Source organism: Poecile atricapillus, chromosome Z (assembly GCF_030490865.1).
Source record: "Poecile atricapillus isolate bPoeAtr1 chromosome Z, bPoeAtr1.hap1, whole genome shotgun sequence".
Taxonomy (NCBI): domain Eukaryota; kingdom Metazoa; phylum Chordata; class Aves; order Passeriformes; family Paridae; genus Poecile; species Poecile atricapillus.
This window is the reverse complement of record NC_081289.1, coordinates 54,177,685-54,202,794: the sequence shown is the minus strand read 5'-3', so window position 1 is coordinate 54,202,794 and position 25,110 is coordinate 54,177,685. Positions and strand designations below refer to the sequence as shown.

The 25,110-nt window shown below is 37.8% G+C and overlaps 1 protein-coding gene across 3 annotated transcripts in view; it reads left to right on the top strand.

Annotated features, from left to right (window-relative positions):
• Window positions 1-25,110, top strand: part of LOC131573263 (calcium-dependent secretion activator 2-like) — a 283,517-nt gene that overhangs the window by 70,043 nt on the left and 188,364 nt on the right. For all 3 annotated transcript variants that reach the window (XM_058827047.1, XM_058827048.1, XM_058827046.1), the window contains exon 3: window positions 24,047-24,379. In XM_058827047.1, coding sequence (XP_058683030.1) covers window positions 24,047-24,379 — 333 coding nt within the window. The remainder of the gene's footprint in view (window positions 1-24,046; window positions 24,380-25,110) is intronic.

The following is a 25,110-nucleotide window of genomic DNA, read 5'->3' as shown; positions in this document are numbered from 1 at the left end:
CCCTGCACATTTCCAGTGTGTGTATAGGAGGCTTCTGTCTCTGTGATAATTTGTGTAGCTTTTATAGTGTAAAGCAGTGACTTTCAGTCAATGATATTTACGTTTTCTCTCTCTCTCTACATCTGCTCTCCAGACCAAGATGTTTATTCTTAGCTGGGGGTCTCAGCCCTTTTGGCACCAGAGATAACCCCCTGTTATATGAAGACTTGCAGGGGCTGTAGGCTTCACAGTAATTATTTCTTTAAACCTGATTTCCTCTACTGAAGGGAAAGGTGTATCTGTCTTTTCCTAAAGTGAGACAGGAGGCAAATGCTGCTTCCAAAGTGTTCAGATTTAGCCATAACAAAGTTGAATAAGTTATCCTGAATGACTGAAAAAAATGTGTAGGTAAGTAACATGTGGTACAGGGACTAGAATAACTTAGATAGTCAAGGAACATTTATTTTAGACGTGTATAAGCCCTGTGTTTGTCTGTGAACCCAGACACCATCCTTTGAAAAAGTGATAATGAATACAGATGGCAGGGGAGTCTGCAAAGCACGAGCAGGCATAAACTGAAAGCTCTGTGCAGTGTAATCAGAAATAAGATGTCCTTCTTATTACTGTTTGTTTAGAGAGGGAGGAAAAACCATTTTTTTACTGAAAGCTGTTAAAATATACTGAGGTTAACAATGTAGAAAAAGTTACTTATAGTCTGGAAATTTAATTTTTGGTGGTGGTCTTGATTTGCTTGTTAGCCTAGGTTAGAAGAGATGTTAATCAGTGTTAAGTTCATGCTGTTGTACTGTCAGAAAAGGTGATGGCTAAACAGCGATGTGGACACATTAACAGCTTTTGTTAAAGACTGAGTTTCCTTTCCACTCAACAGACTTTGACACAGGAGCTGGTGATTTGAAAAGGAAGTCTGCTTTTCCTGTGAAAGTACTGTTACAGCTAGCCTAATGATGGTCTCTGAGTTGGAGTTTGTTGCCTTCAGCACCAAAAGGCCCTTGATACTCGCACTGAAGCAGCCTTTATACATTTCTATCTCCTTGTTCTCTGCAAAGAGCAGGATAGCAGAAAGGTCTCCTGCACCTGCTGCACGTTTGAGTCCATTGCTTTGTTTGAGGAAGTGCCCAGGACTTCAGTGTCCAGCATTCTTTTTCTGGATACCAGTGTAACAACTGAGTAATATTTATTAGACTATTTGAACTAATGAAAGAATTTAGCTCAGTCTGTTGATTCTTTAAAACACATTTCTAAATTTTACAAATTTGTGAACTTGAAACTGTTGCTGTTCTGGTTGAAATCCACTGGAGACATAAACCTGCTGCAATTCAGAGATTCAGAATGAGTACAAAATACCTAATCTGCTATGGTAGTGGGTGTGTGTGCATGTGGGGGGGTTGTGTTGGATTTTTTGGGGGCTTTCTCTTTACTCTGTTTATTAACTGAGTAAGTTTTGTGGTAAAAGAAGGTAAAGTGGGTCTGGAATATACAGAAGCTTAAAATAGAAGTCAGAAAAAGTCACAAACTGACACTTTTAAAGGTGATTTCTATAAAATGTTCGTGATGCTTGTAATTCAGATGTTGTTATGTGATGAGATCCAGGTGCTACCTGTCAGCCTGATCATGGGTTGGGCAGATGGCCTAAGCATGGTCCATTAGTGAAATAAAATGCATTCATGAAAAACAACTACAAGGGAGGTCGTTTACATTTAAAATTCAGCACACATTTAGCTAATTAATAGAGCTTCAGCGAGGGACTCATCACATTACAGCCTTCAGAAATTTATTTTTTCTGGACTAGAGCAGCATATCAGGCTACATTTTGTAGAAGTGCTAAGGTTCTGCTGCTCGCCTTTGGATTGACAGGTCTGTTTAAATTAGAAATTTGTTACATCTGTGCCAAGTATCAGCATGTCCAGTCCAAGTCCAAGAAACCAGCTTTCTGCCTTACACAGAAGTCGGTTGAAATTTGTTTGGAGTTCCTGAAAAATAAAGAGACATGGTGTTTTAAAAAGCAGGATTTAAAACAGATTTTTCCAGTGATTGTCTGTTCAGATGAAGGGTGAATAATGTACCAAAACTTGGTGGGAATTTTATGTGCATAGAATTTGCTGAGTTGGAAGGGACCCACACGGATCAAATCCAGCTCCTGCCTTGCACAGCACCATCCCCAGGATTCACACCAAGGGCATTGTTCAAACACCTCTTAGCCCTGTCAGGGTGGTGCTGTGACCACTGTCCTGGGGAGCCTATTCCAGTGCCCAAACACCTCTGGGTGAAGAGCCTGTTTCCAACATCCAACCTAAACCTCCGTGACAGAACTTCAGGCCACTCCCTTGGGTTCTGTCACTGGTCACAAGAGAGAAAAGATCAGTGCCTGCCCCTCCTCTTCCCCTCATGAGAAAACTGTAATTGCAATGAGGTTTCCCCTCAACCTCCTCTTCTCCAGGCTGAACAGATCAATGACCTCAGCCGCTCTTCACAGGGCTTCCCCTACAGGCCCTTCACCATCTTCATTGATGTCCTTTGGATGCTCTCCAATAGCTAATATCTCTCTAATATCACCCAAAACTGCACACAGTTATTTAGAGTTCTAGCATATAAGTCTGTATTTTAAAAAGAAACTGCTGGTGCTGCCTTGCTTTCTGTGGGGGCTGGACTTGATAATCATATTCATCATCTGCAATACAGACCCAGTGAACTTGGATGGCAATGAGCAAGAGGTTGCCATAAGCAGAGCTGAATGTTTGTTTTTCAAATTTGCATAACTAATTGACAGCTTATTAGTAAAGCTGAGAGCTAGAGGCAGGAAAACAAATTGGTTACAGCAGAGGAAAATTATTGTTACAGCATTTGGGTACCGATGACGCTTAAGCCACATTAAAAAATTATCCTTCAGGAGGGCAGATGGAGCAGTCTGTCAGGAGGCCTCAGAAGCCTCAGAGCTGAGAGTGTTGGTATTGCCACTTGTTTCATTCCGTGGCTGTGCTTCTGCAGCACACTGCCTGACTGCTACAACCATGGCCAGAGCAACAATAAATCTTGTTCTGGTTTTCTTCTCTGAGAGCTCCAGTTGTCCTGTTTCTGCATCTCCATGCCATGCTGGATGGCTGCACTGTTCACCTGGTGGGAAAGAGTGCTGACCAAATGCTGCTGGCTGGGCTGTGAGTTCCATAGCTGGTCTGAGACTGCTGCCATGTGCAAGGCACCCAGTGCTGCTTCCCAGGGCTCCTCTGCCTGCCAACAGCATCCTGAGCCGCACTTCTGGAAGAGAAACTTTGGTGAGGGTGGTGTTGACTGTATTGCACTGACTGGCAAACAGAATAACCAAGTGTAGGGAAGGAAAGGAGGTATCCAGCCTCAAAGAAAACATGTAAAAAGCAAGCAGTCTTGCCTGCCAAAACATCTACCTCAAGCACCCTAAAATAAGTGTTCATTATGTTAAAATGCTTCTAATCATACATGTCTTGTAGCCATGATGAAAGCAGCAGTCTTAAACATAAGAAAAAAAGAAAAATTAGCTTCAGAGGTAGAAGAGAAGGCTCTTCATGCAGTGTGCCGATTTATGTTTGACAGTGGGAGAAACTTGTTTCTTCATTTCTGTTATAAGGAGGGGAAAGTTAAGGAAGAATTAATTTTAGGTGGCTTTGATTGGAGATTTCATGTAGCTGGTTGTAAAATACCATCCGTTCTTTTTAGAGCTTCTTGCAATGATTTTTTCATATAGGACTTCTAAGGAATATCTTTTGGGTCATGTAAAAATAGGACTTAAAGAGTAGAATTTCCATGGCAGCACTCTGAAGCTCATCCTGCCTGTTTAGCTGGCCCTGTGCCTTGTGCTGGGAGCATTTCAGTATGTTCTTGAGGAAAATGTTGTGAGGAGGAGGAGGTTTGTTAAGAAGCTAGCTTAAGTTTAGACAGCCAGAGGGCTGTATGAAAAAGATGGGCATTATCTAAGCCAGAAAAGAACTAGGTTGATGAAAATTGGAAAAAAGATTGTACCAGATTTTTAAAAACAAACTATAGGAGAAAGCAATAACTTCAACATAATGCATTGTTTGTAAATGAAATCATAACATCCTATTTTAGACAAAATAGGAAGAAGTCTGTAAAAACCCCCAATAAATAGGAAAAAGCAATTTAAAGAAATGTCAGTTAAGCAGAGCATGTATATTAAAAGCTGAAAATTATTTCCAGTAATCCAAGTGAGTAGTTTTACAAACGGTTCTTATTTGAAAGGGACAGATGTCTTCAGGTACAGCAAATTTTCACATGGCAGGACCCAAAACTATGATCTGTAGAGAGTAAGTAATAACTCCGCAGAAGGAAAACTACTCAAGAAAGAAAACAAAACCATAATTATCCTGCATGAATCACAGAAAAGTTAGGGTTGGAAAGGACCTATGGATATCATCTAGTCCAAACCTCCTGCCAAGATAGAGCCCCTTACAGCAGATGACAGAGAAACCCATACAGGTGGATTTTGGATGTCTCCAGACAGGAGACCTTCATGGGCAGCCTGTTCCAGTGCTCTGTTATCCTTAACATGAAGTCTTACATGGAGGTTTACTTTATGGCCTTTGCACCTCATGTCACTGGGCACTGATGAAAAGTCTGGCACCATCTCTTGGCACCTGCCTTTGAGATATTTATACGCGTTGATGAGATCCCCTCTCAGTCTTCTTCCCTAAATTAAACAAGCCCTGCTCCCACAAGTCTTTCCTCATAAGAGAGGTGTTCCAGTCTCAAAATCATCTTTGTGACCTCTACAGGACCCTCTCTAGTTGCTCTTTGTCTCTCCTGTACTGAGGAGCCCAGAACTGGACACAGCACTCCAGGTGCAGCCTCACTACAGCCAGTAGAGAAGCAGGATCAGCTCCTTCAACCTGCTGGCCACAATCTTCCCAATGCACCCAGGATATCAAACTGTAATGATTTTAATGACTTTAATTGCTGTCTATTGCTACATTTGTTCCATCTCCAAAAAGGGATATAGCAGAAGTAAAAGAGTCATAGAAAAGAACATCACATGTATATGTGTGTGTGTGTGTATATATATATATATATATGTTTGTATATTTATGTGTATATATTTTATATTTATTTGTAACCAGAGTGCAGATTATAAAGACTCTTCAGCAAGGCTGCTGGAGTAAATGCAACTACTCTCACAGTTTCTAAATCATAAATGAATTGCTAAAATTCCCAAAGCTTAAGAAACTATTAAGATTCACTGGATGGGAAGGGGAAAATGGATGTGGAAAATTAGGAGCAATTTAATAAAAGTTGATTGCCCAGAAACTGTAGTTGCAAATGTGTTGGATAAAATCAACCATATCCACGAGGAAGGAGAGCCTGCAATTAAACTGGGTGTAAAACATATGTAACTGGTAAAAACCAGTACAACTGAGAATATATTAAATGTAGAGAATTGATAAGAGAAATATTCATAGGGGGCAGCAGAGAAGAGAAATTCTGTAGGTACCAAGACAAAGATACATGCTCTCTGCCTCTAATTCAGCACTTGTTGTGGTTCACAGAAGAATTAAAAAACAAATTCTTTAAATTAAAATGCCAAGGGTGTTACTCAGCATCTTTTCTAACTGATACCTATAACTTCTATTAAACTAGTTTCAGTCTGGCAAAAGAAAACACAATTTTACCTATATGTCTTGTTAGCATAGAAAAAAATACAATCACAGTGATTAATATGATAGTCATTGACTCTCTGGGTAGACCTTCGTATGAGATGGTTGCTTGGACCCTTTAAGATTAGAATAACTACAGCCTTGATATATTAGTTAAATATAAGCTAGGTTTCCCTTATCAGACTTCACATATGGTGAGTTATATTCCTTGCTCAGAAGGTTAAATATTTGTTTTCTAAAGATGTAAACAGGGTCATGTTAAGCTTGTAAGAAGTTTCTGACTTCAGGAACTACAACAGCAATAGCTTCTCCAGAGTGTTTATCTATTTTTCTGTCTACTCTATTGGCATTTTGTCTTCTTTGAGGCTTCTCAGATCTCTCCAGTGATTTGTTCATGCTTGTGTTTATGTATTTTAAATTAATTTGTTGCTGGTTAAAACAGCTTACTGGGCCTAAGAGAGGAACTAAGAATAAACACTGCTTCCTCCCAGGTGAATGTTGTAATATCATTAATCATTATCATTAACCCATGTCTCAGCTGTATTAGAAAGATGGAGAAGGCTCCTTAACCTGAGGAAAGTCAGTCTCCTCATTGATGGAGGACTTGCTCTTTAGAAAATAGGAGATAGAATTTTCATTCTTCCAACCTCCATCACCTCACGTTGTGAAGGAAGTGGCTTCTTGCCTGTGTCTCAGTTAAATTATTTGACCGTTTCTATTTCTCTCCTGTGAGTCAGGTTAGGTCAGCCAGCTTGATGCTTGACAGTGGAGCTCTGAAGAGAAATAAGATCTTTAGATAGCATCCCTCTTGTCTGTCTTTAGACATCTGTGGACCCTGTAATGTTATGCCAAACCTTCTGGTACAATGCTTTTAGCATGTGGAGGCACCTAGGCCTGGAATTTCCGCTGTGTGGTAAATTCCTACCATCAGAGCTGCAGGATTCTTCAGAGGTCTGCCCCTGAGTTTTTCCAGTTCCTTGCTTCTGATGTCTTTATGCCACAAGTACTTAAATATTTGATGGTTTAAATAAATGGAAAGAGTGAATGGTTTTTAGGATGTCTGTGTAAATGCTTTCAAATATAGTGGTTTGAGAATTAATTTAAGGTGACCCTAGTGAAAACTGCCTGTGGTAAGATTTCTCTCCCCCCATCTCACTGTACCCAGTCCATAGCCAAGCTGTGAGGCAGGTTTGTCAGCTCATAGAGAGATAGAGAAGGTTGTTTCAATTATACATTTCTTGTTAATTTTCAGCTGGATCAGCTCCTTGATTTATATGACTGACTCATGCTTTATCTCAATTGAGATAAAAAGCAGATTGGATTCAGCTGCCAGATAGCCACTGAACACTTGATAAGGAACTTGGGCAAGAGGTATTGGCTGCCTCTTGGTGGCTGCCAGTCTCAGATTGTCATAAGCATTTTTGCTCAAGATTACTACTTTTTCCTAGCACTTTAATAATTTGCAGGGGAAATTGAATGATAGTATTATTGGCCTTGTTAGATGTCATTATTTAAGTGATGGAGTGTAACTCCATGCACACACAATAATTCAAATTTCATTAGTGAAAGAACTTTAATGGTAATATGGAAAATAATTGGACAATGCTTCTGCACCTCTTTTCCAGCATTCTGTAGCAGATTAAAACTTTATCCACAGATAGCAATTTTCTTTTATAATAAAAGATGATGCTCCCATCCAAGTCCTTTCCATACTTCTTCACTTTTAGATATGGATAATCATGATTCTGTTGTGACATTTGAAGAAACTTCAGTAGTATTTTCTTCATGTAGTGTGTGGCTCATAATCGTTACATAAAAACACAAAGTGAAGTGCACCCAATTAAACACCTGTGGGAGTAAAATAGGGGAAGTCAGGAGGGAAGCCACCTCTCTGTGGCTGGGTACACAACCACAATCTATGGTACATTTCTTTTCTTATTTGCTCAGATTAGAAAATGTCACATTTTTCTGACACTGTTCCTAGAGTTCTCAACTAGATAAAATGAGAAAAACTAAATTAGTTTGTCTGATCCCAACTGAAATATCAGAAGATGTTATCTGACAAGTTGAGAAAGTCAGTAACAGTTCCATTGGGTTTTAGGTTGATAACATTGATCTCTATGACTGTGTTGAGTCATAAATTCATATTGCTTATGTAGCATTTATGTAAAGTGTCTGTGGTATTACGGATTATTTTGAAGCTGTCTGCAATCCTTCAGTTTTTTATTCTATAAATAAAGCTGCAGAATGGAAGCCCAGCCTCAGGTTTACTCTAAAACTGAAACCAACCAACCAAAAACCACTAAATGAAGTGTAGCATAATATCCAGAAAGTGCTAGCAAATTAGGGTTCCTAAGTTACCTTTGGGGTGAAACCATACCATATATGACAATATGTAACAAAACTGCCTTTTTTTCCTCACATTGTGATTTCCTTATCCCTTAAGTCAATGGGCATAATGTTCATCAACAGTGTTTTTTATGATGAAAACCATGCATGGAGGGTTCTTCTGATGAAGAAAGCAGTGTACCCAGTTTAATGCCTTTGCTCAGTTTGATGTTAGTTCTGAGTATGTCTGGGTAGCCATGAGAAAGGGGCCTTGGCTATGTTTCAGTGGCTGCTGCACACAGAGTCAGGGGAGACCTTGGATGAGTAGAAGATGTATCTTCTTGGTTATCTCCTAGGAATATTCCAGCAGGGAGTGTTCCCAGTCTTACAGGCTATAAAGAGGAAAATTTGGGGTTGAAAAGCTAGCATCTTGCTTTTAATTAAGTACTGAGAAATATTCCAAGCTAGCATGAACCTTTACTTGAAAGAAAGCTAAAATCTGGTCAAATTTCGGTGTAAATCTGTTTCCGTTGCTGGCATTGAGACATAACTGCCTTTTTTTAAGTTTTAATTTAGGGCTCTTTTAAATCTAGAAGTGCCTTCTTAGTTTGGCGTTCTTTGTTGTTCTTTGCATCCCAAAAGATCAAAGCTTGTGTATGACAGTTAAGTTTTCCTGCTTTTTGACAATGTGTTTATGAATTGTGTCTATGATGGTTCCACTGCCAGTTTCTTACTTAATGACATTGCAGCTCTGATTGCTTCTGGATTGCACAGCTAAGCTGAACCTTGCTCTGTGCCTGGAAGCTCCAAAGTTTTTGGTACAACTTAATGCAGACAGATTACAAATGTAACCTGCCAAAACGTATAATAACTTGAGATGTTAAGCTTGGCTCTGCCAGCAGGTGAAGAAGTGCCTGCCAAAACCAATTGGATGTGCTGGGCAAGAATGAGGGCAGCTCCAGGTAATGCCAAGGCAACGTTCTTGTATTTGCTGTAGCTTCCATGTGTGCATCTTCCTAGCTGTGGCTGCTCTGTGAGCACGTGCTCTGGGATGTAGAAGAGCTGCTGCACAGCTTTGCTCCAGTGTGCCAGGCTTTGTAGCTCAAATCTGACAGTCTTGTAAAAAAAACTCATTTCTCCTTGACTTGAAAATAGAGTGCACTTTTTTTGTCTGTTGGGCAGACATTGCATACTGTGACTGCAGCAAGTATTAGACTTACCTTCCAATAGTGCGTTTCTTGTTAGTTTTTTGCCTTTTCTTAATCTTTACCTCTTATGTGATCAAATTCTCTAGCTTTTTGTGTTTCTCATGTTTTGTGATTCTGAAATGACACTGCAATACAAATTCAAAGTACACACTTACTGCTTCTATTGTAACTCAGGTTTTTTTCAGTTTTTAAATAGTGATCATGATAAATATGCAAATTCTACAGTAAATTAACCTGTCAGTAATAATAAGTGTTTTGAAAGGTACAATCATTTGTAGAAGTGACCATGATAAAGAGGTTGTTTCTGGCTGTCATAAAATTTATGATTAAAATAAAAAAACCTTTAGGGATTATTCTGGGCTCTTCGGACCATCAAATTAGAAAATCTGTGTTAGAAGATGACAGAAGGCTCTTCGTATGAGTAATGTGTTTCAGAAGTTGGCAGATGAATAGTGCAAATGTTTCCAAATAGCCTGATGCAAAATTGAGTTACTTTTATATAAAAACTACTTAGATCAGTGTAAGTCTGCTTCTTAGATAAGTAAGTGGAAAATATGTTTTGAGAATAGTCTAAAAGAAGCTGTAATAAAATTGAAAAATCTTATGCATTAGTGGAATTATGACTAGAAATTGAGTGGAATAATGGTACAAAGACTAAAACAAGAAGAATTTGCAATCAGACTTTGGCTTTGCAGTGTTCAGGATTTAACCTTATGGGTGACCAGAGATGTGTGTCTTCTTTCTGGGCATTAAAAATGCAGTATGATGTTGACTAATAGGATAGTCACAATAACCAAATAACTTAAGATTTATCTTGGTGTAAGTAGAGCTGCTTTTACAGCAGGAGGGTAATGTTTGTTTGCTTATTGCATTTGACTTGCAAACTATTTGCATTTCTTGCCAAAGCTCTTGACTTGGATTAGCTTGAAAACATTTTGGAATATAGGTGCTAGTGTCATTTAAGAGACAAAGCTGAAAAATAAGCATACATTCTTGTACCTTTCTAGTATATTGAAACTGGTGCCCATAATTAGAGGAAAGAGAAAGAGGTGAAGTTTTTTAGGGTGAATTTGAAACCAGACTGGGCAGAAACTGGAGAAGGAAAACTTTTCAACATAATGGTATTGTTCTTTTTCTTTTCCATCCTCAGTTCTCCACACTGTACTTGTTGCTGGGGGCTGTGAAGCAAAAAAGTTCAGGACCTCAGGGGTTGTTTGGGGAAGTTCCCTCAATTATAAGAGCTCTGCGAAGATGTATTTTTTCCCTACTTCTATGTGTAGCTGTCCAACAAAATTCGGTAGGATCTTGAGTTACCCTGGAGAGATAACTAGGTTTTGTCCCTTGGTACACAACCATAGTTATCTCTAGGCAAGAGGTCCCTCTGACTGTAATAATTTCAGACTTCCCCATTAATTGCAAATGAAGTTTGATAGGTTGTTCTGCTATTATCAGCACCTCCCTCTGGAAGCCTAGGAGAGGAAAGGCATGGCTGTGGAAATGCTGAGGGAGGAGGATAAAGGCATGTGGACAATGTCTTCCCCATCGTCCCAGCCTGAGTGCAAATTTTCTTACCTCGCCTTACCATTCTTTTGGTAATGTCTACAATAATATTTGGTAAGTAACTTCAGGCATTAACTGACCAGTATGGACACCATGGAGGTTAGGGGCAGCAGGAACTTGACAGGCAACAGTTGTTCCTGTAAGAGGCAGAGGCAATAGCTGGCTGGTGTGGCTGTAGAGAAGAACTTACTGTTCACTTTCTGTGTCCTAAGTTAAATTTAGAATGCAAAATAAAATAAAGTTAAATCTTTGCAATAGAATACTACTAGCAAGGCAAAATATTTGGTGATTGTATAAAACTAATAAATAAGAAATTGAAGGTGTTTCTGACTTGAGATGTCTTGAAAGGAAATCTTTAAAATGGTCTAGAGAATGTTGAAGTGTAATGAATTAATATTTTCTTTAAAATTAAGTACTCTAAAGAGAGAGAAAACTATGACTAAGGAGCCTCGATGTTACCATTAAAGCTATCTGGACCTTGACATATAATTGGAATGCATAAAAATAGTCCAACTTGTAAAAGTTTGCATTCTGCATGCTAAAATCCAGAGGGATTAAACTGCAGACCAACTGTTCATTAATCTTCCCATTGAAGCATTGCTGTCTGAAGTGCAGCCAGCAGGGTGATTATTAAATCTGAGGAAGGATTTAAGATTTAGAATGCATTTTGAAGCTTTTTTTGTGTATTATAACTTTTCCTGCCGACGCTATGAATTGATCGCCCCTGGGAAAAATTAATCAAGGAAAAAGTATTGTTGTTTTTTGACACACAAAGATTACACTTAATAAAGAGGGAGAGAGGGAATGTTTTTATAATAAAGGCTGTTTTTTTAAAGAAAGTTGTATTGGAATAAAAAATATTTGTAAGACTACAGTTAGCAGCTAAATCTTACATGCCAATGGCTTAGTTTCTGCCAGCCCTGACTATCCTTTTATAACTTTCTGGAATAGAAATGCATTCTAATGAGTGATGAGATGGTGTTGCTGTTGAGAAATGTCGACACAAATAATAATGCATTCTAAGTGCAAAGACATAGCAAACAATTCCCCAAGCACTCCCATTTTCATGATGCATTGTCCCTGCCTGCATTTGCACTTATTGTTCTTATCTTCCTCTTAATACAGAAACACTTTAAAGTACAGATTGTCTTTTGAGAGAAGCAAGAAGCAGTTTAACACCAAATACATTCCCATCACAAAACTAGTATTATCTATCACATCAGCTTGTATTTAAACTTAACTGCGTTGTTCCATCCTGATTCTCTCCAAACGATTTGAAGTCTGTGACTGTTTAGAACTTCTGGAAGGCATTCACACCACTTGCCTTGGGATGTTTTGTAGAGCAGTCTGGACAATGAATCTTTGCAAGCTTCTCTGTCTTCATTGTGGCAAGAGAGGTTCCTCTAGGGAGTGCTTCAAAGCAGAGCCTGCATTAGGAGCTCTGGGTTGTCCTCTGGAGCAGTGAATCCTTGCTCAGCATTTGGAAAGGTGTTTAAAACAGGTGAATTGCATAGCTAAACATGGGTTGTAGGACAGTTTCTACTCCTTTGATCTTGTAGTTTGCATCTCTTTATTTATTTGACTACAGTCAAGCAGTTCTAGATACCTGTGGCAGTTATCACCTTCTTTTCTCTTGTTCAGCCTATTTGTTCTTACTTCCCTTATTTTAGTAATGACAGAATTATTTTTTAAACACTGTGGTGAGCTGCCCTAGCAGCTGTTGGGTCATGCAGGAGGTGGTAGGTGCAAGCAGCCTTTTCTATTTGGCTTTGGGGTACAAAGTACACAGCTGTGGTTCTTTCTCATAGATCTTTTGTTCTGCACACTACATCTAATTCTCAAGAATACTGTTAAAATGATGTCACTCTTCACAGGATGCAAAATGAGTTTCTTCTTAGATGGAAAGTGACTGCGTATTCCCATATGTCTGTTGCCCTAAATCCTAGGGATCACAGTAGGAGAAAGGTGCCATGTTGATAGGCAGGGCATCATCAATCAGCTTTCAAAGGCTTAAGAGGGTCTACTCTTGTCCTTCTTTTCCAGCGACTACAAAGGTTTCGCAGTATTTACGATGTGCCAGTTGTTTTCCGGTTTCCTTAGGCCACAGGGTGTAGTCAGTGCTTGAACGTTTCTCCCCATCCAACAGTGCCCTTTCTACTCCCCAAAAAAATAAGCCACTACAGCTAATTACTACAGGGAAAGAAAGTGGCAGGTTATTTGCTTAAGTTGTCAGTTTTCTGGCACTTTTTCAGTTGCTAAAACAGAAAAAAGAAAATGTTATGCAACAACATTTCAGGTGGCTTCGGCCCAGTTTCTGTTTGTTCATGTCCTTTTTGAGCATTCAGCTGCAGCGGCAGAATACATAAGCTAGAAATGAAAAAGTGGCATTGATCAGGAAAAATATATATGTTCTGAAAGAGTGTCCTCACTTTGCATGAAAATGTTTAGGGTGGTGGTGGGCAATAGGACTGAAAGGATCTCAGCAGGCCTGGTCTGACTATAGAGTGAGTGCCTGGTACTTGGAAAATAGAGATACAGTAATATGCTCATTTGAACTAAAAGCTATTAATCTATACTCAGGTGGAAATGGTTAATGCAGAAGTACATTAATGGTAATAGGGAAGTGAAATAACCAATTCTTTCCATCTCTGACAAAATGAGCCCAGTGCAATACCAATGATGAAAACTGTCACTTACATAACTTCCACTTTCAGTCAAGTGGAATAAAAACTACAACACAAGTGACTCCAGAAGAAAATTTAGAGAAGTGAAGGACTATTTTCCATTTGTTATTGTACTTGCCCATTTACTTCAATTTTTCTCACAGTTAATGCAAGAAATTGGATTTTATATTTAGTAACATTTTATCCTAAGAGGTAGCGCTATCATAAGAGATAAAGTGCTGGGGCTTCTTGTGAGTTGTATAGAACTGAGTAAACACCAAAAAGCTAGAGAACTGAGGAGGTTTTTAGCAAGGCAAATGAAAATATGAGTTTTAAGCAGGTGTGTTTTCCTCAAGTACCAGAGGTAGTTCTGCATAAACTAGTTATCGTCTCTTGATTGTGAAATTGATAAATATGCTAAGTAAATGGTTTTTTTCCTAATCCTTTTTAGCATGACTGTTTGCTACTCATTATTTCTGTGTAAATATGTTTCCTTTTTCAAGTCTTCTTTTTTTCAATCTTTGTTTTCTTCTTTCTGCTTTATTATTTTTGTAAGCTTTTGTTGTCCTTCATCTTCTTCCCTCATAGTCAGGGTTGGACACCTTCCCTGTGGAATTTTCTGGAAAATAGGGATGAATTGTGAGGTGGGAGTAAGGCTTTTTACAGTCACATCACCAAGGCATGCTGCATTATACATTCAGTTTAACAGCCTTTTTCAGTCTTACACTATCTAAAATAGACCCTTTGAAATTCTCATAACCTGGAACTTTCCAGTGGACACCAAAGGGAGGAGTTCTGGTCAGGCAAAACCAGCATACTGGAGAGCAAGCTGTTAGCTCTCTTCTAAAGGGGAAAGAAACTCTGGAAGCAATGTGCTGATCAGCTCTTAATGCATTCATTAAATTTCACTTTACTAATCAAGAAAATGCACTTTGGTAAAAAGAGGCTTTGCAAATTACTTCTTTGTCGAGTAGATGGTGATGGATATAATCAAGGACAGTGAGCATCTTGAAACTCTACACAGTGGAGGAAGAAATTCCTTACACGGTCAAGGAAAATCTCTGCTTTGTATTTCCCTGCTGAAGCAGTTCCATTTCTGCTTTAATTGCCAATTCTTGAATAAGTTGGGAAAATAGCAGAAGAATAGGTTGCTGGTGACTTCTCTGGCTTGGTGACAAGACAATCCCTGCATTCAACTTGCAAGCAAATAAATATGTTCGTCAGAGCATAAAACTCTTCTCCCTCCCTTTGGAATTGTTGCTCAATATAAAGTATACTTCTCCTTGTGCTTATGGTCTGTATCAGTCAATATATTAAAAAGAAGTGAAAATGTCTCATATCTAGCATGGAGTTGGATTTTTCTTGCTGGGATGCTAATTTACATCTTCCCTTGGCAGCTGAAGTACCTGCATAGAAACCTACATTTCTACTGTGGAACTACTGAACTTCATGATTTATTCCAGATCCACTGTGTGTGGTCTCTTCTTTCTCCAATTTCTAAATGTCTTGAGAAACATCTACAGGGATAATAGAGCTTTTTTATCAGGAGAGAGTGAATGGATAGAAAAGCCTAGGCCTGTATGGAAGCTGCTCAGCATCCAGTGATGCATGCATTATTTTCACAATGAAATAGGAATGATGAGTTGACCATCTAGATGTGATTTCAGACCTCATGGCATTGCCTACAGCATTTGTACACTATCCTAGCCAGGAGAAAAGCAATATACAGAAGGAATAGTGGGGGTTTTTTCCCAAGCAGCACATCAGATTTCCCATGCTGTCACCCTGAAAACTCAGCTTCTGAGCTTGCTAACATAGTTTTCTAAGGACGTTCCCAGGAGAGTAACTGTAAACACAGATATCTGTACATTCTTTCTGTTACACATCTTGTCATGGACATCTCTCATGGCCAGTGCAGTGAGAAAGTGTTATCCTGACCATCCAATCCCTGGCCATGGTCAGAAGGCTATAAATCCTGGGAGGAAAAATAAACTTTCTCTTCCTTTCACCACACCTCGACCTGTGTCCGTGTGATCTATTCATCTTCAGTGGCAACACCATGCCGTTACTGGACAAAGAATTATAAAAATTTAACAGCTGGCTGCTTCTTGTTTCAACAAACCATGCACCACAACATTTTTAAATATGCAGATCTATTTCTGCTAGTTTTTAACCTATTTATCAGCTAATTTCTCTCTGCCATAGTCCACTGGAAGATGAGAAGTCATTTTGGTAATTGTTTGCTTGTAATTATCCACAGGCAGGGTCTAGCATGAATGTTCTCAGGCATCATCTTTGGGGAAGATTTGCACCTTTGTGGCTGCTAGAGTTAAATATTGGCTGTGGATCAGCCTGCAGAGATCTAAAATTATGTGAATGTTCATTGCCTGTGTGAGCAAAGTCCCTCAGGAGGGAATACATCCAGGTGATATTTAGAGAATAACTTCTACAGAATCCTGCTACCATCTGAGGGCCAGTACCATGATCCACAAAGTCCCTCAACATGCCAGAGCAATGGGGCTTGGTTAAAGGGGAAATTGTACTGTTAGAGTGAAAATTGCAATGCCTGTTCCAAGGGGAGGCATAGCAAAAGTAATCCACACCGGTGCTTATGGAGGCAACAATCTATATACTGTGTCTCACTAGGGTGTGAAAACTATTGTTGCTGTTGTCAGCTGTGAAAGGAGGATAAATATGCTTGTTTCCAAAGGGTAGCTGGTTAACTTTAATAAATGAATCCAGGAGAAAACACTGCTTCTGGGTGAAAGAGTTTTGTGGATTTTTTATGGTGATTGTCACTATACCTCTGTTCTAATACCCAAGGCACAAACCTTGCAGCACATGACTGTGAAATGTGTTGCCATCAGGAACAGCAATTTGGGTAGACATTGGCAATTGCTTGTGCATTTTGAAAAAGCTGGCAATGAACAAATCCCAGTGCACAGTGGTGTGTAGTGTACTTACAAGCATGTACCCCTGGAGCAGTAGCACACATTTTAATTTGAAAGAGTGTGAGTTTTGGTGTTTTTTTTTTTACAGATAGCTAGCTGCTAAGCGGTGGTAAATGTCCAGTGTGCAGCTGTAGTGCCCAAAAGAGCTGAAGAAAGCAAAGTAAATCACCTGTCAATTTCAACTTGTGATGGTTTCTGAACTGTTAATCTTAATAAGAAGAAATCATAGTTTAATGTGCTCAGGAAGGGTAGTAGATATATTAAAAAATAAATAAAAAAATATTATACCTCTTTGGATGCTGATGATATATTTTTTTTTTCACCTTAATGTAATGTGCTACTTTAAAGAGGTTTTAAAAATGAATTAAAAACCATGACCTCACTGTTAGCCAAAAATTAAAGATTTTTATTTTATTTCAGATTTCTCCCCCCTTCGAAATTAGGGAAAACTGTACAGTGTATTATATTTCTAAGAGAAGTAACCTTTCATTAACAAAATAATGATGGAAATTCCGAAATAGAGTAATCAGAGTTTATAAGTGTGATTTCTTAAAATATCAGTATCTTTTGCTTTTACCTGAAGGTGAGGTTCTGAAGACTTACATAGATTAAAAAATAGGATTCTTTAAATCTGATAATTTCATTGTAAAAAAATCAAAATAGTGCTTGGAGGATATTTCTAGAGTATGAAAGAGAACAATGGAGGAAGAAGACCTGCAAGCAATGCCTAATTTATTTTTTTTCCCTAGAAATTCAAAATACTGAGCAAATCTCATTAGCTAGCTCAATTTCTACTCATGTTCAGCAGCCAAGAGTTATTCGAAGTAGCTGTTAAAATACATTGATAACTATTAATGTCTTCTTCAATATAAATGCTATTTCAGTAGCCAATACAGTAATTTTATTCAAGGAGCATAAAAATAATTGATTTTACTCTTGGATGCATGATGCTGCATTAACTATTTTTGATCAAAAATGATCTTGTTCTTGTAATGTGCTTAGTCGAACTAATCTAAATATCAACTTATATTAGTGTAACAATATCAATAATTTTTGGTGTGGTTCCTTTTTTTTTTTTCTTTCTTTCATGATTGTTGTAAGTGCAGTGAGAACATCATACCTGAAAGAATGGTTTTTTTCTGCAGCACCAAGATGTAGCAGCAGACAGCGCTGGTCATGATATATGTGAATTGCTACAAGGAATAAACCTTTGTTCTTAAAATGCATAGTTGTGGAAGCTTCTCCAAACTGTCAGAAGTTCTTGCTCTCTCATCAAACTATCCCCAGCTCTTGGTGTGATGCATTGTGTGGTTTCAGTCTAGAGTAGAACTTCTGGAGGGTGTGAGAGCTGGTCACAGAGAGCATTGCTCACATTAATGTTTGAAATGGGAATACTTTTTATTCCTGTGGAACAGGAAGGACTTTAAGTTGGTGAGATCCCCTGACAGTGACAAGTGTTGCTAATGAGCTGAGGTAGGAGAGGCTTTAAAGAGCTGCTGCAGTAGCTGCATAGGGGCTATTTAATATTGCACAGTAAACATCTTGTATTTTGTTTTGCCTCAGGTAATGCTTCTAGCACAACATAGTGATGCATGTCACATCCAATTTTTAAATAAGAAACTTATTTCAATTCCTTTTTGTTTGCAGGAAGAAAATCATTGTCTTTTGCAGAAATTTTAGAGCTAAATTTAGCCCTGAAAATTGCTGTCTTTTTCGAAAAAATTATTCTGTGTGTCATAAACTCAAGAGTTCTGGTAATTGCGCGAAGCACAGCAGGAGCTTGAGTACAGAACGCATCAGAAAAGTATATCAGAAACCTGAAAAGCTTTCAAAGACTTGAATATTCCTTGGACTTCCATCGAAGTTCTTTTTGCCCTTGTTCAGTCTTTATCAAAGAGGTACTTCTCTTCATTTTTATTTTTTAATCGACAATTTCTGATATGACATAGTTGCCATTAATCTTGATATAGTTCCAGCTTTGCTTCTGGTAAGCTTAAAGGAGAAGAAAATTTCTTTAAGACAAGAACACATCCGTAAGAACAAAATGTTGCTCTCCGTAGCTGTGTGTTTGTGTCTGGGTGATAGGGTACTTGTGAAAAAAGTCTCCAGAGAAAAATATCTTTAGGCCTTACATGACAGCCTTTTTTCTAAGTTATATGAAAAAGTTCTGTTTTAACATCAGCGTGTTTTAAGGATGCCCCAAGCATCAGTTGCAGTCCTGAATAAACACACTGGAGATCTAACTAGTTAACTCTCTGCTTCATCAGTCATTGTGCTGCTGTAGGAGGGCAATGTTTGGCCCTTGTGCAGAAATACATTTACAATTCTGTCAGCCTCTGGTGGAGTCTTTAGAAGAATGTTATCATTAAAGAATGTGTTTGGATTGGTGCTTCTAGCCCAATGGCCACACTGTTGTTCTTACAGCTCCTTAGCAAGCTTCAGGAGGCCAACAGAGACCTGCATAATCCTAATTAGAAGGACATCATGTACAAGTAAAATAATGTGCAGCATCAGTTGGAGCAGTCGATACAATCACTTATGAATGCTCAAGTGTAGGTAATGAAGCATCTCCTATGGTCTGCATCAGTGCAGAGATTCCTGTTACAGCTTTGCTTCGTAGTCTGGAAGAAAGGATTGTTTTATACTTAATTCAGAATGGCATACAAGTAATCATAGTAATAGAAGGGGAAAGATATCAGAACTCCTGGGTGACCTATTATTTAGAGGCTCTCTGTACAATGGCTGTGGGTTTTATTCCACTTTGTCATGAAGGGGTGATTTAGATTTCTTAAAGAAACCTTGTGAACGGTATTAGCAAAAGCATTTTTAATATGGTTGTGAAAATGCTGTTTAACAAGGTTCAGTGTCAATGTTCACTCTGTTACTCTGCAGCACAGTTGTTTGAACAGTGATTCAAAACTACAAAGGCATAAGTAAAGCTACCAAGGAACAAGTCAAAGTTATCACACTAAAAGGTTACACACAGTATTGGTCACTTGCCAAAGATGTGCCACTGTAAAGGGTCTCAGCCTTGAGAGGCTCAAGGGAAGATCACTGCTATGCAGCCAGGCTGTTTAGCTGGGAGAGCTCAAAGAAAACTCACTTCATCTGTCATATATATGGAACACAGTGGTTGGCTTTTAATGAAATTACATGCAGTGGGAGAGGTATGCATGAGATTTCTTGTACCCACTGCCTTCTTTGTTCTTTGATAAATGTGTCTTGGAAAAGCTACCAGCTATTCATGTGTGAATCACTTGATCAGTGTTCCAAGGGCATATGCACCAGTGCTCTGTTGTGTCACTCTGCTCCTTTGTGGGTTTTCAGAGAACACATGGGAACTAGAGGAGTTCTTGGCCAAGCTATGGCCCAGGCCATGACCTCTCTTGGAGCCTGTACCAAGCTGCTGTTAGTTTGGTCATGGGGCTGAGTGCACCCATCATACATTGCTGCATTGCTTAAAGAGGAGGAGAATGTTGATGCTTTTGCACTACTAGAAAGTGTACAGAGGCCAGATGAGCAAGAAGTTTTCAGAGGTTAAGGAATCCTTCTTGCCCTGATGTTGTACTGCATTTGCTTGAATTTTCTTTTTCCTGAGCTTTACAATAGAGAATAAGATAATCGTGTTCGTTTTGCCTAATTATATAATTAGTTAAATTTGGTATTATGTCCAATAAATAAAAAAATTATTTAAGGGGTATATTCTCGAAATGAAAATCAGTTCTTTCCATAATATTTTGAATATTTTTTTAAGTTGTAGGCACTGCTAAATAATGATTTTTCATCTTTAAACAAAAATATACTTTTAATGTAATTATCTAGTGCTAAAGACTGTTTTGAATTAAGCCTTTTTAGTAGCATTTGCAGTAGTTGAAATTGTGTATATGTAATGATTTGGAAAAAAGTGAATTTAAACGGTGCTTCAGTAGATTACAATTGGTTTTGGTTTTTTTTTAAAACGTGTTATCGCACCTTTGAATGAGTTGAGCTTTATCCATCAGAAACTGAAGGTGTGATTCAGTCCAAAAATATTTAGGAGGATTCTAAATAACATGAGTTGAGAAAGTTTCTCAAAGTGGATATATGTGGCTCATTGAAACCTGTATTTGAACTATCTGTTTGCTTCAGAATGCATTTTATTTGTTAATAGAGCATTCCTTTTTAGTGTTTGATAATTTGTTAGCAGTGAGTAAAACAGACAGTTGATGTTGATTTGTGGATTCAATAAACTGGTAATGATACTAGAAGTTCAGATGCTGACTAACAACAGCATCAATCCCAGATGTCTTTGACTAAGTCTGGAAAATGTTGGTAAGTAGCAGGAAATGCTTCATTAAAGTCCTGTGAAAATATTTCTGAATAATCTGTGGATTTCCAAAAGATCATGGCTGATCTGCCAAATCTAGGTCCATGCAGAATTAGATTTCTTTGTGCCCACAATAACTTGTTCTGATATTTTATACTTTACACTCAAACCTCTTAATATTTTTCCTCTCCAATTCCCCCCTAGTGTTGAGAGACTTGAGATAACATTTTAACATTGTAAGTTTTTGAATGATTATTTAATTAGAACGAAGTCTAATGATCAATTGATGATCAGGAATGAAGCAGTAAGAACCAGAGATTTAGTGAATGTACTTAATTAGTATTTTGTTTTAAAGATAAGTATCAATAAAAATATTTTTCTTCATGGGGATGATTTTGCTGTTTATATAATCATTCAAAGCTCTGAAACCAAGCAGATGAATCTCAAGAAGTCTAACTGAAGCAAAGAAATTTACATTCAACGTGGAGTGTACCATATGTCTTTCAGGAAGAGGATTAATGTGACTTAATAGCTTTTTAATGTATCTTAGTGTTTTAAATTTGTGATACATTTAATACATTCTTAATATAGTTTCTATTCTCTTACGGTTTTCTGTTGCAAACAACATCTTGCATATGAAACAGTTTTGTTAAAATGTTATTATTTCATTTTAATTATCTTAAATGCAAGCAGTTAATTTTAAAGATTATGTTACTTTTTTTTCCCCCCCCAGGAAAAAAAATTGTCAATTTCCACTCAAATGAGAGTAGTACAGTAAAAGCTATAGGTCCAGTGGACTCTTTTGCAGAACAAACCATGTTTTTCGTACTCTTATTGACACCTTGGGTTTATATATTAAGTACTTTCCTTATATATCCACTGTATCTTTAAAAATAATTACCTTGGAATAATTGTTTTAAAATTTAATAAAAATACAGTTTGTGACCCAAAACACATCAGAAGGGAAAATTTTAGAGTCAGGGACACATGTAGGTTATATTTTCTTTTTGCACTTACCTATTGCTTTGACATCTAACATGAATGTGCCATTATTTTGTGAATGTTATGTGCACCAAGTGTTAAAATAGTGCTTCCCTTCCCTGGTTAAGTGGTTAAAAAATGGAATGGGTCTTCCCTGGGAAAAAGTCTCTTGGAAAATCAACTTCAGAATCACAAATAAATTTTGGATTAGTATGGCTCATAGATCAAGGAAAGTGCTAGCAGCTTTACAGCCCTTTCATTCAGGATTAATCATTTGGAATAATAAGAGTGGAAGAAGGTAATGAAAAGTGAATGATACGCTGATGTTCTTACAGTGTGTATTTTTCAGGTTTGGAGTTGGGGTTTTTTTAGGTGGTTTTTTTTGTTGGTTTGTTGTTTTTTTTTCACAAGGCTGGCCAGTTATATTAGCAAAACATCGGGTTGTGTAATCTTGCATGAATATGAGATTTTGGATGGGAAGTGTCTATAAATATTCTTAATTTCTCACTGTCTTCTGCATCTGCTTTCTCTTGTTGGGTTGCAGGCTGATGTGATGGAAGATGAAGTATTGTTTATGAACAGTACAAAGTAGCTGTTTGAAGTCATCTTTTTTACCACTGAAGCTGTTAGAGGAATGAATCATTTGTAATTGCAGACTGTTAAAACAACCAGAGTTTTAAGTTCCGTTATCTCCTCATACCTGTTTGTGTTGATAAGTTTTATTGCTGAATGGAATTTATGACTATTAGTTGTTTTGAAATGAGATTCAATGTTTGTGTAGCCTGAAGAAATTAATATAAGCATTAATTGACAGTAACTATATCAGGTCCCATTATGGGTAAGAATTTAACCTTAGACATTATGTTTACATAAAACGGAATGTATCGTGGTACAGAAAGAGCATAACGTGATTAGCATATATTGGTGATGGGGTTTTTTTAAATAATCTCTTTGGACAAATACTTTTAGGTTTAATCTGCAGCTCTTCTGAAAAATAGCAGTTTCAATATCTGTTGAAAAATACATTTTATAAGTTACCACATTTTAAAATATGCTACAAGAGAGTATGCATTGACAAGCACTAAAAATTTTAGAATTAATTTCTCTTAGTCTGCATGCATCTCTGCTCAGATTTTCAGCTCCTCTGCTACTCCACTTTTCTGTATTTTGAAAGTGAAGCACAGTAGTGTTTTATAATACTTTGTTATTGGTTATTTTATAATAATTGGTTATTAGGCAAACCATCTTCTATCATGAAATTGTACCTGGAGTCATCTCCATTCGCAAAATCATATATGATTTCACAGTTCTTGGTGACTGTAATGACTGTGTGAAAATGCATGTTTAATTCCTGGTTCATACATCTGGCTGAAGAGAGCAGGCAGTCAGAAAGGTGATGGTTCTGTTTCAACTTTGTGGTTTCTCATCTGTTCCTTGCATTTCAGCTGTGCTTGGGATGTTGGTATAGCACCCAAGCAGCTCCCAGCAGCTGAACACTGCAGCATGGGGGGCCTTGAGTATCTCCCTCTGCTGCAGAAGACAGGTGGTTACCCCTGAGTTATCCTTTCAGTGGCATGATGTAGTTTTAATCCCTGCACTGTCAGCTTTTTGTAGGTTGCATCTTGTAGAGAAAGTTTCATGAGGCTTGGTACTATAAATGAGCTATGTGCAGGCCACATACAGTGTCTGGAAAGATCAACCTTGCACTTCTAAAAGAAGAGATGAAAGCAAGCATTCTTGAAGAATGGAAAGTTTTTACAGAATGCTGGTGCTGATTTAATTGTTTGTTGTTGTAATTTGCCTTGTCATATCTTAAAGTCATATCTAAAGAGTATTTGGGAGGGGCTTTTTTATATTGGCCTTTGATTTTACATGGAGAATCCAATATTGTATTCAGTATTGTATCTACAGTAGTAGAAAGAGCTCTGTATCTTCAACTCGATCTTCTCGGTTGTTAATATTGTTTGTTTCTTTAGTTTTTTGGGGTTTTATTGGTTTTTTGTTTTTGTTTTTTTGCTTTTTTTCCTCCTGGATTTCTGTCCCATTGTGGGTAAATTCTGAATTAGCTGCTGTTAATTCAAAGTTTATCTAGTCTAGCTATTGTAAATTTATGCATAAATACTTGTAAAACTACTTAGTTTACTTACTTATTCATTGTGGAAACTTGGTTTCAATGTGATCACCCTATTCTTTATGAAAAACATAACAAACTTGGCTTGTATAAAGGGGCTTTCATATAAATACTTTCATATAATACTTTCATATAAATACTTTGCTTGTATAAGAGGGCTTTCATATAAAGCCCTCTTATGTAGAAGCAAAATACTAGTTTCATTCCCTTATAGAGGGATTGTTTTGTATTTGTGTCCATGTCTAACTGTTTCTTTTCTTTTCTCTTCTTTTACTTTAAAAGGTATTTCTCAAGAGTGACCGGGTTGCAAGAATGGTCCACAGTGGAGGATGTTCTGCAAGTGACTTTAGAGATGTTTTTAAGAAAAACATAGAAAAGAGAGTCCGAAGTTTGCCGGAAATTGATGGATTAAGCAAAGAGACAGTATTAAGTTCTTGGTTAGCCAAATACGATGCCATATACAGGGGAGAAGAGGACTTTTGCAAACAGCCAAATAGAATGGCCTTAAGTGCTGTATCAGAGCTGATTCTAAGCAAGGAACAGCTTTATGAGATGTTTCAGCAGATTCTAGGGATCAAAAAATTGGAACACCAGTTGATTTATAATGCCTGCCAAGTAAGTATTGGTGTCATTTGGTTTGTGTCCAGAATATTTCCCCTCTGTCAGCGGGTCCAGTTCTTCCTCCCTGTGTGTAGAATCCCTCCATTTTTAGGTACATCTCTGCAGCCAAGGAGATGAGATGGCTCAGCAAGGAATCTTTGCATGATCTGATTGGGGCTGAGCACTTGGATAAAGGGTATGCAGAGTATATGCTACAGGGATCTCCTTTTACAGTGTCACAGCTCACACAGGTTGAGTGATTCTGAGGAATGTGCCATGGTCTGACATTTGCATACCCTCTGATAAATGGCATATGCATGCACATACATTTCTGAGCCTGTGTTTTAATCTTTAAAAGAAATTTGCTGCCATAAATAGATGACAAGTGATTCAGGCTCCTGTTGGACATCCAGTGTCTAGAAGGTTCGCATGTTAGAACTAAATGCTCTTCAATTCAAGCATCCTCTACAAAGCTAATTTTCACATTTCTGCATTGTTGTTTTTGTTGGATAAATTATTTTTCCTGTAAATTACTGAGGCCAAGACAGTCCATTCAACAGTCATATTTAGATTTATGTGTATAATCTCTTGCTAATCAGTAATATAGTTGATATGTAAAAATATTTTATTTACCAGTGTCCGTAGTGATAGAAGTGTAAATTAACAGTTACATAAGGAGGAGAAACCTGAAAAAAGAGGGTATTTTTGCAAGTCTCACAACCAAGCAGTGCAGATGAAGCATTTAA